Genomic DNA, 14,340 nt, shown 5'->3' with positions numbered 1-14,340 from the left:
TCCCTCTGTCATCCCCTTCCTTCCTTCTTTCCTCGTTTCCTTTCTTTCTTTATTTTCTTTTAAGAAATGCCTCTTTATGAAAATATTTCAAAAGGAATTCAAATTTATTGTGAAAAAATGCGCACCAATACAGAAATATAGAGAGGAAAATGGCAACTCATCCTCCTCCCCACACCACCAGCTCCAGTCTCATGCCTCTGGACCGAGGTAGCCAATCCTAAAAGTTTGATATGGATCATCTCAGATGCTTATCTATGTGTGTGTGTGCTCTGCGCATTGATTTTTTAGTTAATGTATCATGTTGGAGAATGTCCGCCTTTTTACTTTATATTTATGCAACAACTTAGCAGACCACAACCTTTTAGGGTCTCATTTTCTTGTCCTCAGCATGAAGGACAATTGTCTTCTGGCTGTAAGTAAGCTTGTAAGTCATTCTGATCAAATCATCTCCATCCTTTTTTTTTTTCCAATGGATGCTGAGAATACATTACCATCTCCAAATGTAATGTCAATTCATATTTTTATTTTCTTTGTAGCAGTTCTTGCTTTCAGTATTGTGTTTTTGCAGGACATAAAATTAATAAAATTTTATTTTGTTAGAGTATAACTTTTATCCATAGAAAATGTTCATTTTTAATTTTCCCTCTTTGAAATTATTGCATCCCTTAGTAATGCTGGCATGTCTGCTTTTTTGTTTTTGTATTTTTTGAAATAAAACTTTGTTGATTTTGTCATTTTCAATGCTTTTATGTCACTTAGTTTCAAGGGTGTCTTTTATAAGCAGCTTATATCCAGATGTTTTTAAACTAATCTAACAGCCTCTATCAAATAGAAATTCAGTACATTCATATATACTGTGATGATTCAAATGTATTTCTTGCTCTTACCCCCTTTTAATTTTATTTTCTATTTTTATGCTTTATTTCTTTTACACTTTTCCTTGCTTACTACTAAGTTTTATCCATTTCTTAAATTTCCTCAACACATTTGTAGATTATACATTTTACTTCTATTTTTGGAGCAGTTATCTTAACATTTTATATTTAATTTGGAATTACCTGAGAAATATAATTGTACATTCCCCTTATTTGAAGAAATAAATTATTGAGGCAAAAGCCCCTTTGATCATCTCTTTCAATGTCAGTCCTTTCTGTCTATCCCACAATCCAATAGAAAAACTCTTATCAGTTTATTGTAGTTGTTTCCTAACATTTTGGACATATACTGACGTATGTTTACTTTGCTTTATATTGGTCTTCCATAAGTAGCATCACCAAGTTCTGCTATTTTTGAAATTGTTTTACTCAGCAAATGTTTTGAACATCTTCCCTTGTTAATTAGCATAGGTGGAACTATTCTTATTGACTGGTAAACAGTAATCCATCGTATGATTAAATGCCAATTTTTATTTGCATTCATGTTAGTGAATATTTAACTTCTTCATACTTTTTCACTATTGCCAACAATTTGCAATGAACTTCCTAGTACTGCCTCCGTGTATACTACTATAGGCTATTTCTATTTTTAATGTTATTGGATACTGCCAAATTGATCTCCAGATTTTATGAAAGATTATTTTTCTCCACACTCTTGCCAGCACTTAATATTGTTAGCTTTTGAAACTTTCACTAATTTTCTGGATAAAAAACGTTATCATATATAATTTGCATTTACATGATTATATCTTTTCAAATGTTGGATATTTCACTTGGATTTCATCTTTCATGGGCTGTTTGAGGATATAGTTTAAAACTATTTTCAGTTTTTTTGCTTTTCTGTTTATTCTTAGAAATTACTCATATATTCTGGATTCTAATTTTGTATCTGTTCAATCTGTTACAAATATTTTTCTCTCAATGATCTCACCTTCTTTAACTTTATTTATGCTGCCTTTATGCTAAGAAGTTCTTGAGTTTTTTCTTTAATTCTATGTGGTTGTTGCAACTTTTGTCACCCATTCTAGTCACTTCCTAGATTCCCAGTGCTACTGTGGTTTGTATGTGTGTGTGGGCACATGGATGAATGTATGCAATCATTTCAATTAGCTTTGGAGAGGATATCTGCAGGTAACCGCAGCTTTCCATATTGAAGGTTTACTGCCATTAGCTGAGACTTTGCCAGGTGCCTGTGAGAAGATGCTAAGCACACTTAGAGTGGAATGTTTTATTATTAAGTCTTGTAGCTCAATGTCATTAACTCCCCAAATTATCTTGAGTTCCAACAGGTAACAAAAAGCCACAGGCAGAATTGATACCTGATATGACATTTACCATGTCAGCCTGAAAATGGGATGGCAAAACTAAGACATGCCATCTCCTCATTTTCATGCTGAAAAGAAAGAGAATCTGAACAAGTGTTACATTTTTCAATAATGTTTTACTACCAGAATAAATGAACTATACTTTTAAAAAATATAACATTTAATTTTTAATTATAAGAGAAGTAGATGTTAATTTTAAAATTTGAGACAATAAAGTTTTATAAGATAATTAAAAGGACCTAAAATCCCACCAGCCAAGATGGCCACTGAAGACTTTTTTTTTAACAAAGATATTTTGATAAATATGCTTTAGGTTCTGCTTCAATGTCTGGTTTTATGGTTTTTGATTTTTTTCCCCAAAATTTGGCTTATTTAGAGCATGGTATTCTGGAATCTAATCTTAAAAGTTTTTCCATTAAGCATTTTTCAAATTATCTGATAATTATTTTCATCACAATATGTTTTACAATCTACTGTTAACCATAACTTATTTAACCAACCTCCTATTGCTTGATGTTTATAGTATATACAAATTGTTTTTAAAAATTCTTGAAATACAAAACCTTTTCTTGATTCATTACATTTTGACCATTCCTTAATAAAAAGAAGTGAATACTCTAACCAGATCTAAGTGAGTTTTTAAGAACAGTGTGTGTTTGTATAAATCTTCAAGTGTAGTGTTAAACAATTTACTTCTGATGGGTTCCTAGATCAGAACTACCCTATGGAGAGTCCAAATTTGGTGTTTTTGCAATCTTCCTTTGTAGAAAGTTAGCTCGAGTAATTCATAAGCAGTACTACTTTCTCTGGACATAATAAACTAATTTTTCTAACTTAATTTGTTTATATGTTTAATTATTTTAAAAGTCAAGAAACTGAAGCCACAATATTCAACACTTAGTTGACTAAATGGGAGGAATTCCTGGAGGTGTTCATTTAGAAAATGTGGATTTTAAGATATACAAGTAAGGGTACTACCTCTATAGTGTTTCCTGAAATCTGTGACAACATTGATTGTGAAAAATGCCATTATTTTATGTATCACTGAGAAAGACCAGGTTGGGCGTGGTGGCTCACGCCTGTAATCCCAGCACTTTGGAATGCCAAGGCAGGCTCACGAGGTCATGAGATCGAGACCATCCTGGCCAACACTGTGAAACCCTGTCTCTATTAAAAATACAAAAATTAGCTGGGTGTGGTGGCATGCGCCTATAGTCCCAGCACTTAGGAGGCTGAGGCGGGAGAATTGCCTGACCCCAGGAGGCCGAGGTTGCAGTGAGCTGAGATGGTGCTATTGCACTCTAGCCTGGTGACAGAGCAAGACTCCATCTCAAAAAAAAAAAAAAAAAAAAAAAAAAAAAACAAAAAAAGCCCAATTAAAAGAAAAAATCCCACGATGTGTAAAAAAAAAAAAAAAAAAAAAAAAAAAAAACAGGGCCAATAAAATGATAATATCCCTTCAGTTGAAAAAAAAAAAAAAAAAAAAAAAAAAAAAAGTGAAAAAATATGCCTTAAACATGATGAAAATAAATGATGTTGACATGCTAAAATCCTAATATTAGTAAGAATGTGAAGATTGACATGAACAATGCAATCTTCCTACCTGCACATAGATTTCTCTATTCAATGAGTTTGATTCAGTAGCTCATTAACTGACTGTAGACTCATTGTTTCTCCTGTCTCTTCCAGGTGTGGGGAGGATGTCAGGCAGGACCAGCAGCAGCTCCTGGAGGGGATCTCAGAGCTGGACATCAGGACAGGGGGAGTCCCCTCACAGCTGCTGGTGCATGGAGCCCTGGCCTTCCCTCTGGGGCTGGATGCCTCACTCAACTGCTTTTTGGCAGCTGCTCGCTATGGCCGGGGCCGTGTGGTCCTGGCTGCCCACGAGTGCCTGCTCTGTGCTCCCAAGATGGGGTCCTTCTTGCTCAATGCGGTGCACTGGCTGGCCAGAGGCCAGACAGGCAAAGTTGGGGTGAACACAAACCTAAAAGATCTGTGTCCCCTCCTATCGGAACATGGCCTGCAATGCAGCCTGGAGCCTCATCTGAACAGCAACTTGTGTGTCTACTGCTGCAAGGCGTACAGTGACAAGGAGGCAAAGCAGCTGCAGGAGTTTGTGGCTGAGGGTGGGGGGCTGCTGATTGGGGGCCAGGCCTGGTGGTGGGCCTCCCAGAACCCTGGCCACTGCCCCTTGGCTGGCTTCCCTGGTAACGTCATCCTCAACTGCTTTGGCCTCAGCATCCTGCCTCAGACTCTCAAAGCAGGCTGTTTCCCCATTCCTACCCCTGAGATGAGAAGCTACCACTTCCGCAAGGCGCTCTCTGAATTCCAGGCTATCCTGAACCACGAGAATGGGAACTTGGAAAAGAGCTGTCTGGCAAAGTTGAGAGTTGATGGTGCAGCCTTCCTGCAGATTCCTGCGGAGGGGATCCCTGCTTACATATCCCTGCACAGGCTCCTGAAGAAGATGCTACGAGGGTCGGGCCTCCCAGCTGTGAGCCGGGAAAATCCAGTTGCCAGTGACTCCTATGAGGCTGCCATGCTCTCCCTGGCCACTGGGCTGGCTCACTCTGGAACTGACTGCTCCCAGCTGGCCCAGGGGCTTGGCATCTGGACCTGCTCCTCTAGTTTGTACCCCTCGAAACACCCCATTACTGTGGAGATTGACGGAATCAACCCAGGTATGAAAACAGGAGAGAATGCCCAGAACATTAAAGACATAGGGGAAAGTGGGATTGGCTGACACTACACAGGACATTGCAAGTACTTACCTTCAGGAAGATTGACCTCATTCTTTTTTTTTTTTTTTTTTTTTTTTTTTGAGATGGAGTCTCACTCTGTCACCCAGGCTGGAGTGCAGTGGCGCGATCTCGGCTCATGCAACCTGCACCTCCTGGGTTTAAGCAATTCTCCTCTCTCAGCCTCCTGAGTCACTGGGACTACAGGCACACACCACCAGGCCCGTCTAATTTTTGTACTTTTAGTAGAGATGGGGTTTCATAGGCAGTAAGAGAAATAGCATAAATGCATAATGGTAAGGCTGGTCTGGAATTCCTGACCTCAGGTGATCCACCTGCCTCAGCCTCCCAAAGTGCTGGGATTACAGGCATGAGCCACTGGGCCCGGCAGACTCCATTCTTTATCAGGTACTTTCAAGAAGATGTGGGCTGGGACTCCGCTTAAGGTTTAGGAGGGATGAGTCTAAGAAGAAGTGTGGCTGACTTGAGATACACAGGGGAGAAGCTGTACCACTGGGAGAGGCTGGGAGGCCCTAAGTGGAGATAGAGTCACATAGGAAGGAAGAACTGAGCCTTCTCTATGACTTTTGTCAGGCAACAGTGATTGCTGGGTAAGTACCGGGCTCTACCTCCTGGAAGGACAAAATGCGGAAGTCTCACTGTCTGAAGTTGCTGCCTCTGCTGGCCTACGGGTAAGGTCTGAACACCCACATCTGCCACCCTCAAAACCCTAGAGCTGTGTCATTCTCATCCACTCTCTAGTTCCAGCTCATGGCAATGCTGCCAGGAGTACAGAGATGCATTATTCTGCCCATTTTACAGATTTTACATATGAAGCAGCTAAATTTTAGGCCATCTAAGTGAGTGACTGAAGTGCCTAGTATTATCAAACAAAAGAAGCTCACTGCAGAATGGACTGAAGCCAAAACTATGACACTTGAATTTTTCATTTAAAAAAAAAAAGCATTTTATTGCAACTGGACTAACAAGGAGACAGGAGCCCAGCTCAAATCTGTCCCATTGTACTTAAAGAGTTACTTTATTAGAAAAGGTTTAGGGAGTGGATGATGTGATTAGTAGGTGACTGACAGAAGGAAAAGGAAGGGCTGGGAATCCTGGGGCATGGGCAGTTACCTCTTCGTGCCTCCTCATGGGTCCCACGTGCAAATTCAGAGGGAGTGAGTATGAAACATGTGGTAGAAATTTGGGCTGGGTGTCAGCAAGCTCATTCTGCACAAACTCTGGTATTATCTTTTTTTTTTTTTTTTTTTTTTTGAGACGGAGTATCGCTCTGTCGCCCGGACTGGAGTGCAGTGGCGCGATCTCGGCTCACTGCAAGCTCCGCCTCCCGGGTTCACGCCATTCTCCTGCCTCAGCCTCCCCAGTAGCTGGGACTACAGGCGCCCGCCACTGCGCCCAGCTAATTTTTTGTATTTTTAGTAGAGACGGGGTTTCACCGTGGTCTCGATCTCCTGACCTTGTGATCCGCCCGCCTCGGCCTCCCAAAGTGCTGTGGTTTTATCTCTTTATCTTGACATCTGAAGGGTGTGAAAATCCCATCGCTCCACAAAATATGCCCTACATGCAGAATTTAAATTCATTCAGCCTCCTTGGCTCTGAGGGCCACTTCCTACCACAGCTAGGGCCTCTTTTCTGTCAGCATTCTTTCTGGAGCTTGCTTATATCAAACCTAAGAAAAGCAACTCCAGGACTCCAGACAAAACAGATCTCTACCCATCTGGCAGCCAGAAAGGGAAGCTCTGGACAAAGAGGAAGACAGAATCAACCTCATTCACTCTGGATGGGCCTCCTGTGTGTTCACAGAGGACAGAGCACAGTCCCCCAGCTCATCCCCAACATCAGCGTCACCAGACTGGCTTAGGTCCTGTTAGAAGAGCCCAGGATTTTGCCTGGCAGAAAGACACAAGACCTTTGCCAGGATCAGCCTGGTCTCTCACCAATTCATGTCAGGTGAAGATTTATGGTGGAGCTGTTTAAATCCTTGGAAAAATGATTTTACATGCTTTGAAGTCCAGATGACTTTGGACTGCTAAAATTGAGATATTTCCATGCCTAGCACATAGATAAGGGAAGCTGGGGTTTCATGGGCATGTTTGTCTAATATCTTCCATCTAAACAACCTCACACACACATCACAAGGATTCTAATTCCTCCATCACTTGGTGGAATCACCTGTCCAGGTACAGATTGGCTGCCACACCGATGACCTAACCAAGGCCAGGAAGCTATCTCGAGCCCCCGTGGTGACTCATCAATGCTGTATGGACAGGACTGAACGGTCAGTCTCCTGCCTCTGGGGCGGCCTCCTCTACGTCATCGTGCCCAAGGGCAGCCAACTAGGCCCTGTGTCTGTCACTATCAGGGGGGCTGTGCCTGCCCCATACTATAAGCTGGGTAAGTGGAATGAATATTTAGGGAGGAGGAAGAGCGGCAGATGCCATGGAAACTGTGGGATGGTTGCTAAATGGGAGAGAAATAAGGTTTGGTGGAGAGAAAGAGGAAGAACTGTTTGGGGAGAACGTGGAGGAAGGAGATATGGAATACCCTGTGTCTATGGATACTTCAGAGCAGACAAAAAGAAGAGTCAGGAAGCGTTTTCTTCACTTTATAGCCTATAGACCTCTGGGATAGTGGTTCATTATTGCAATGTTCTTCCAGAGTTCAGGTGGCATTTTTCAACTCAAGGGAAGTTGGGGAAGTGGGTGTGGTAGGTTCCATGATATTTATTCCCAGGTAAGACATCACTAGAAGAGTGGAAGAGGCAGATGCAGGAGGACCCGGCTCCCTGGGGAGAGCTGGCCACAGACAACATCATCCTGACAGTGCCAACCACAAACCTCCAAGCCCTGAAGGACCCTGAGCCTGTGCTCCGCCTCTGGGATGAGATGATGGAGGCTGTGGCCAGGCTGGCGGCTGAGCCCTTCCCTCTCCGCCGTCCCGAGAGGATTGTGGCTGATGTGCAGATCTCAGCTGGTGGGTGCTCCCAGGGAATCCTCCTAGTCAGTGGAAACCATGTATCTATTACTTTGCCTTTTATGAACATCCAAGATGTGTAAGCATAATTTTATTAGTAAAGCAAGGGAAAAATATATAAAAGACATTGACCACAATGGGGATGAAAGAATGTTTACATGTGAAAAAAACAAATTATTGATATCTACAAGGTGAGATTTCACCAGATGATAGAACAATCTCAGAAAAAGTTGTACTGCGAATTCATACATGGCAACCAGAGTCATTTCAAGGACAGCATAGAAAATCAACTATTTTCTTCAAACATAAGCCGAGTTGGAAATGAAAAGAGGAAATACGTAAGGAGGTTTATGGTAAGTACTGAGTGATTAAAAAGAAAGCGGTGCATAGGAAGAGAAATAAGGAACTCCGGATCCCACATGGGGAAAGTTCTTTGTACCTCAAATTTCATAGCTTCAAATAAGGACAAAAATTACCTCTATCATAGAGTGTAAATTTGGACAAAAGTAGTATACATGGGGAAGAAAGAATGACACTGTTCTAGCCCTCAAGGATCTCAGATCCAGTCATAGGACATCATATATCAGACTGACATGTAAAGGACGCTCACACACACAAAATGGAGGTGTCGAATTACAGCAAGAATGACTATGTAAAGTGTAACCATATTCTCCGGGGCCAGAGTGAGGAGGAGGCCACGACTCAGGTGTGAGAAGGGGATTAGGTACTATTCAGTTTCTGACCAAGTAGGAGAAAGCTATTTGCTTTCCAATCATCACAGAGATTCTGCAATTATTGGGGATAATCAGGATGGTGAAGAAAAGTCCCATAATAGAGAAGAATGAAGGAGATAGTTTGGGCAAACCCTCCTCAATGCTCATTTCTTCCTTCTGTGTTCCCAGGCTGGATGCATTCAGGATACCCCATCATGTGCCACCTGGAGTCTGTGAAGGAGATCATCAACGAGATGGACATGAGAAGCAGGGGTGTGTGGGGCCCCATCCATGAGCTGGGCCACAACCAACAGCGGCATGGATGGGAGTTCCCCCCGCACACTACTGAGGCCACCTGCAACCTTTGGTCAGTCTACGTGCATGAAACAGTCCTAGGGATCCCCAGGGCTCAGGCCCACGAGGCTCTGAGCCCTCCAGAGCGAGAGAAGAGAATCAAGGCCCACCTGGGAAAGGGAGCCCCTCTGTGTGACTGGAATGTGTGGACAGCCCTGGAAACATATCTACAGGTACTGAGCAGAAATTCTGGGAGAAGGGGATGACCAGACCCTTCAGTTAGGTAGCGACCTGGATCTCAGTAGCTCTCCAGCTCCTTCACCACCCCACTAGGTCCAGGGACCACCACCTCCCCTGGAAATGAGAGGGACTGGGCTGCATGGTGGTGCTTCTTGGGTTATACCCCTCTAAGGCAGAGAGAATAGCACCTGTCTCACTCACCTTCTGATTTTGTGATGTACGAGGAAATGAAAAATATTATAAAAAAATAGAAATATAGCATAAGTTAAAGAGTTTAAGCAACCTGTCCAGTATCCCCCATTTAAGTGAAGGACCTAGAACTTAAAATCAGGACCTAATGACAAGCCCCAGGCTTTCGCATTGCCATACCCTCTTTAGTTTTTTGTGCCTTTCACTAATTTTGTGAAGAGTGAATGTGAGACAGTCCCAGTTAATGAGGTAACTTCGTACTGCATTCATTTCCATATCCTTAGCTATAGGACCACTGACCACAATGGTAGGCTGCCCCTAAACTGTAAATTTAAGCCCTGATTCTGTCCTATTCTGCTATCTACTCACTGTGGAGCCCTGAATATCATTTCTCAATAGCTCTAGAGAGACCAAGTCTGGGACTTGGCCTCAAGACAAACAGGCACCTTCTGACTCCTCTTCCTGCTAGAGGGCTTCTCCCCAGCATCTGTGCTGCTGCTGCTTAGCTCAGGCCTCGTTAGTCTTCCCTCAGTGTATTCCAGTAGCCTTCTAAATTGTCCTAGCATCTTGCCTCAATCCTCTATGATTCATCTTCCTTACACTCCTTCCAAAGTAATGTGAATACTCTGTCTATAAAATGCTTACAGTGTTCTCTAGCACATATAGGGAAAAGTCAAGCTCATTAGCAGGGCATAGGAGGCCCTTCATGACCAGCACCACCAGCGCCTCTAGCTACATCTCCCGCTCTTACCTCCACATTTACCCTCCGGCATGCCAACCTGCTTATGCTTATGGACACATTTTGCTGTTTTGGCTTCTGTGCTTCCCCTTGTTTGCTTCCTGCTGCTGAATCATGCTGGAACGTCTTGTCCATTAGCTGTCAAGTCACCTGTCCAAATTCAGCTCTGTTGTCCCCTTCTCTCCTGGACATCACCTCCTTGATAAACCAACATTTTTAGTAATGTGCTTATTTACATGTGTTTCTCCCTTTGGCCAGTGTTCTCTAGAAGGACAAGAGCTCTTAATCATGTTTGCCTAGCACAGTAGCTGGCAGGGTCTGGATGTCTAATACATGTTGTATGTTTATTAAATGCTTAATTTATTGATGTATTCATTAATAAGTGTCAAAGAGCAAGCCAGTAAAGAACAGATGAGCAATAATGAGGGTGCAGCAGTGAGAATCTGAGGGAGGCTTGACTTCGATAGTGTTATCTATCCTCGGGCTTTTACAAGCTAGAGTCAGAGAATGCTCATCTATTAAAGGGAGAGTGGAGATGGAAACCCCAGATCCCTGCTAACTGGAAATTTGTATAATCTTAGTGAACAGGGGCCTTCTGCCAAGGGCTGTCCGGTGGGCTGCCCCTTAAGAAGTATGAGCCACTCTCATTTGCAGCCCCTCAAGACAGGCTGGAGTTTTTTCTTTTTCTGCCCTAAATGCAGTGTTCTACAGAGCAATTTTGTATCACTGCAGATAGTCACAGGTCCGAGACGGTTATTTAAAAAATAAGGATTAGTATCATACCTGGAAAGTATAGTATTTGAGGTTTGCAGCTTTTTAGACTCTCATTAGGCCAAATATGTAGGAAGTGAGGGTTTCTCATCTCAGTCAGATCCAAACCTGTCTTGATGCTGAGGAAAACACTTGAGATCTGGGAAGACAATTTTTTAAATTAAAGATACTAATAGTGGACATTTATTGAGTGTTTACCTCTATTCAGACATTAGGTTTTCCGTGAGTACCCCCACTAGATTCAGGGGGTGGTGTTTTGTGGCTGAGAGATGGAATGAGCAATGAAATTGCATTATTGTGCAGGGGTAGAGTGGGGAGATAGGGACACATACTCAGGATGAAGGTAACAATTGAGGGGAGGTGATCATGTGAATGAAATATATTTAAGAACGCACATGTCGCATCACTTTTGCAAACTCGACACCTCATTCTGTTCCTTCTTTCCCTTTTCAGCTCCAGGAGGCCTTCGGGTGGGAGCCATTCACCCAGCTCTTTGCTGAGTACCAGACCCTCTCTCATTTCCCCAAAGACAACACTGGCAGGATGAACCTATGGGTAAAGAAGTTCTCTGAGAAAGTGAAGAAGAACCTGGTTCCCTTCTTTGAGGCCTGGGGCTGGCCTGTCCAGAAGGAGGTGGCTGACAGCCTGGCCTCCCTCCCAGAGTGGCAGGAAAACCCCATGCAAGTATACCTCCATGCCAAGGAGTGAAGGATGCCCCGCAAGGCGGGAGACAAAAAGCAGGGTCACGCCGGCAACTCCACCACGAGGCTTTGGCCATGTGTGCTCAGTATCTGGAGCCTGGATCCTGCTTCCAAGCCTGACCACTAGATGGTGGCCAAGGTCGTAAGAAAAAATGGAACCCCTTTCTGAAAAAGGTGCCTTCTGCTTCTTTTTATTGTTTTTCTGCTTACACTATTGCTTTCCCCAAGAGACTCACCTCACCTCTTAGTCTCCCGGAGAGGATCTTTCATCCTGCCATCCTGAGGCTTCTATTTTTGACCAATAGCTCTAAAGACCATGGGTTCCCATAACAACCTGATACCCCATTCTCATCCCTGCCGTCCCTGAACACGGCATCTAATTTATTATGCTTTAAGAAGTTTTCATATAGCAAGCGAGACACACTGGAATAGTGGAGAGAGCCCTAAACCGGCTTTGGTTCTATGGAAAATCACTTCACCTCACTGTGTTTCTGTCTCACATCCATGACATGAGCATACAAATCTTTTCCTCGCACAGCTGTTGTTTGATAATGGTGAACATGTTTGTGCACCACCACATGCAGAGACATTACGTGTGTATAAGGGTATTCCTGAGATTTCTCCTGGTCCCATAGTGGACTGTTACGGTGTTCAGTCTTGCGTGCACATTCTGGGCACTGAATCTCTCTTCAGTGTTGACCCCCTTGGCATTAGCATTCAGTCCTTGTATAGTTAGAGAATATCAGTGTTTTCCCAGACATGGTAATAATGGTAGTTGTCAGCAGTATCCTAGCCCTTTCTCTATTTATTCTCCCACTTCTGGAATGATTCTCGGGTATAACCTAACCCAAAGAAAAATGCCATGTGCTCAAACTGAGGGCTGTGAGGTTGGGTCTTTGGGGTTAGCTCCATCTCCCAGGGTTTGCCCTTTGCCCTTCAACCAAAGGACAAAGTCATGTTAACAGCTGCTACTAAGTCTACATGCCTGTTTGTTCATACCACAAAACAGGCATCTGTCGCCACGGTATCAAGGCACTGTCAGTGGTGGGGGCTCCACAGGCACAGTGGGCTTCACTCTGGAACAGGATTACTGGGTGCAGCAGACGCAATCCTCACTTCATCAACCCACACCCCAGCATCCCCTGAGCTTTCTCTTAATCTCATTCTAGCCCATCATGACTCTTCGGTTGCGGGGGGTGGGGTTCTCACTGGAGATTTGTCTCTGGGATTAATGGGTGTATGCCTAGCTACTTTCTCCAGTTTACTTTTAGACCATATTATTGTTTGTTTTGAGTATCATTCCTTAGGCTTTGTGGAGAGTAGAGTGACTTCCCACGAGGAGAACTAATTTAGGGCATGTCTTTTGCTGAATCCCATCAGTATATCCTTCCCAATTCTAGATAATTTCTTTTTATTTCTCTAGTACCCTTTGCCAGGGGCTTTATACATGAAAGGTGTTCATGAAATATTTGTCAAAGGGAAGAACAGTAATGACACGTAACACATAATGAGTGATTAGTATGTTCCAGGCATTATGTGAGCTATTTACTGTGAGTGATTTCATATTATCTTCCCAGCAGACCTCTGAGGTAGGTACTAGTATCATCCCCATTTCATAGATGAGGAAACTGACACTAAGGGACATAAAATAAGTTTTTTGAAGTCACAAAGTGAATAAGAGGCAGAGCCAGGGCTTAATTGAAGTCCATAGCAATGAAAACATTGTGAAACTCATTCTTCATGAATGGTTTACAATTTAAACAAAATGTCACCTAGAAAATAGATGAAAATATGTTCAACAGAGTCTGGATTTTTCCAATGTTTACTACTGAATTTTCAGTCAGTAACAGATTGAACTTCCAGAAAGGTGTTGGTATCTGATTTTCTACCTGCCTCAGAATGTGATTTGTCTGCCTTTGGGTAATCCAGCCTTGGGTAGAGAAGGAATTTGAAACCAGGAAATTAAACTCCAGAACTGGTGTTCTTTTTTTTTTCCTTTAAGTTCTGGGATACATGTGCAGAACGTGCAGGTTTGTTACATGGGTATACATACGCCATGGTGTTTTGCTGCACCTATCAATCCATCATCTGGATTTTAAGCTCTGCATGCATCAGGTATTTGTCTTAATGCTCTCCCTCCCATTGCCCCCAACCTCCCGACAGGACCCAGTGTGATGTTCCCCTCCCTGTGTCCATGTGTTCTCATTTTTCATCTCCCACTTATGAGTGAGAATACGTGGTATTTGCTTTTCTGTTCCTGTGTTCGTTTGCTGAGATTTATGGCTTCCGTCTTCATCCATGTCCCTGCAAAGGACATGAACTCATCCTTTTTCATGGCTGCATAGTATTCAATTGTATATATGTGCCATATTTTCTTTATCCAGTCTATCATTGGTGGGCATTTGGGTTGGTTCCAAGTCTTTGCTATTGTAAATAATGCTGCAATAAACATATGTGTGCATCTGTCTTTATAGTAGAATGGTTTATAGTCCTTTGGGTATACACCCAGTAATGGGATTGCCGGGTCAAATGGTATTTCTTGTTCTAGATCCTTGAGGAATCACCACATTGTCTTCCACAATGATTGAACTAATTCACACTCCCAAAAACAGTGTAAAAGCATTCTTATTTCTCCACAGCCTCACCAGCATCTGTTGTTTCCTGACTTTTTAATAATCGCCATTCTAACTGGCGTAACTGG

At 42.8% G+C, this 14,340-nt stretch overlaps 1 protein-coding gene across 5 annotated transcripts in view; it reads left to right on the top strand.

The window, feature by feature from the left end:
* Nucleotides 1-14,104, top strand: part of TCAF2 (TRPM8 channel associated factor 2) — a 36,328-nt gene extending 22,224 nt beyond the window's left edge. For 2 of the 5 annotated variants that reach the window (XM_017893749.1, XM_017893748.1), the window contains exons 3-8: nucleotides 3,950-4,941; nucleotides 5,593-5,690; nucleotides 7,200-7,413; nucleotides 7,753-7,992; nucleotides 8,895-9,232; nucleotides 11,392-14,104. In XM_017893749.1, coding sequence (XP_017749238.1) covers nucleotides 3,950-4,941; nucleotides 5,593-5,690; nucleotides 7,200-7,413; nucleotides 7,753-7,992; nucleotides 8,895-9,232; nucleotides 11,392-11,646 — 2,137 coding nt within the window. In that variant the 3' untranslated portion in view covers nucleotides 11,647-14,104. Of the gene's footprint in view, nucleotides 1-64; nucleotides 208-3,949; nucleotides 4,942-5,592; nucleotides 5,691-7,199; nucleotides 7,414-7,752; nucleotides 7,993-8,894; nucleotides 9,356-11,391 lie in introns of those variants that run through there. The other 3 variants (XM_017893753.1, XM_017893752.1, XM_017893751.1) reach the window with 3 other exon arrangements.
* The last annotated feature ends 236 nt before the right edge of the window (nucleotides 14,105-14,340 follow it).

Source organism: Rhinopithecus bieti, unplaced genomic scaffold, assembly GCF_001698545.2.
Source record: "Rhinopithecus bieti isolate Rb0 unplaced genomic scaffold, ASM169854v2 scaffold_23862, whole genome shotgun sequence".
Taxonomy (NCBI): Eukaryota; Metazoa; Chordata; class Mammalia; order Primates; family Cercopithecidae; genus Rhinopithecus; species Rhinopithecus bieti.
This window is presented reverse-complemented; position numbering and strand designations above follow the sequence as displayed.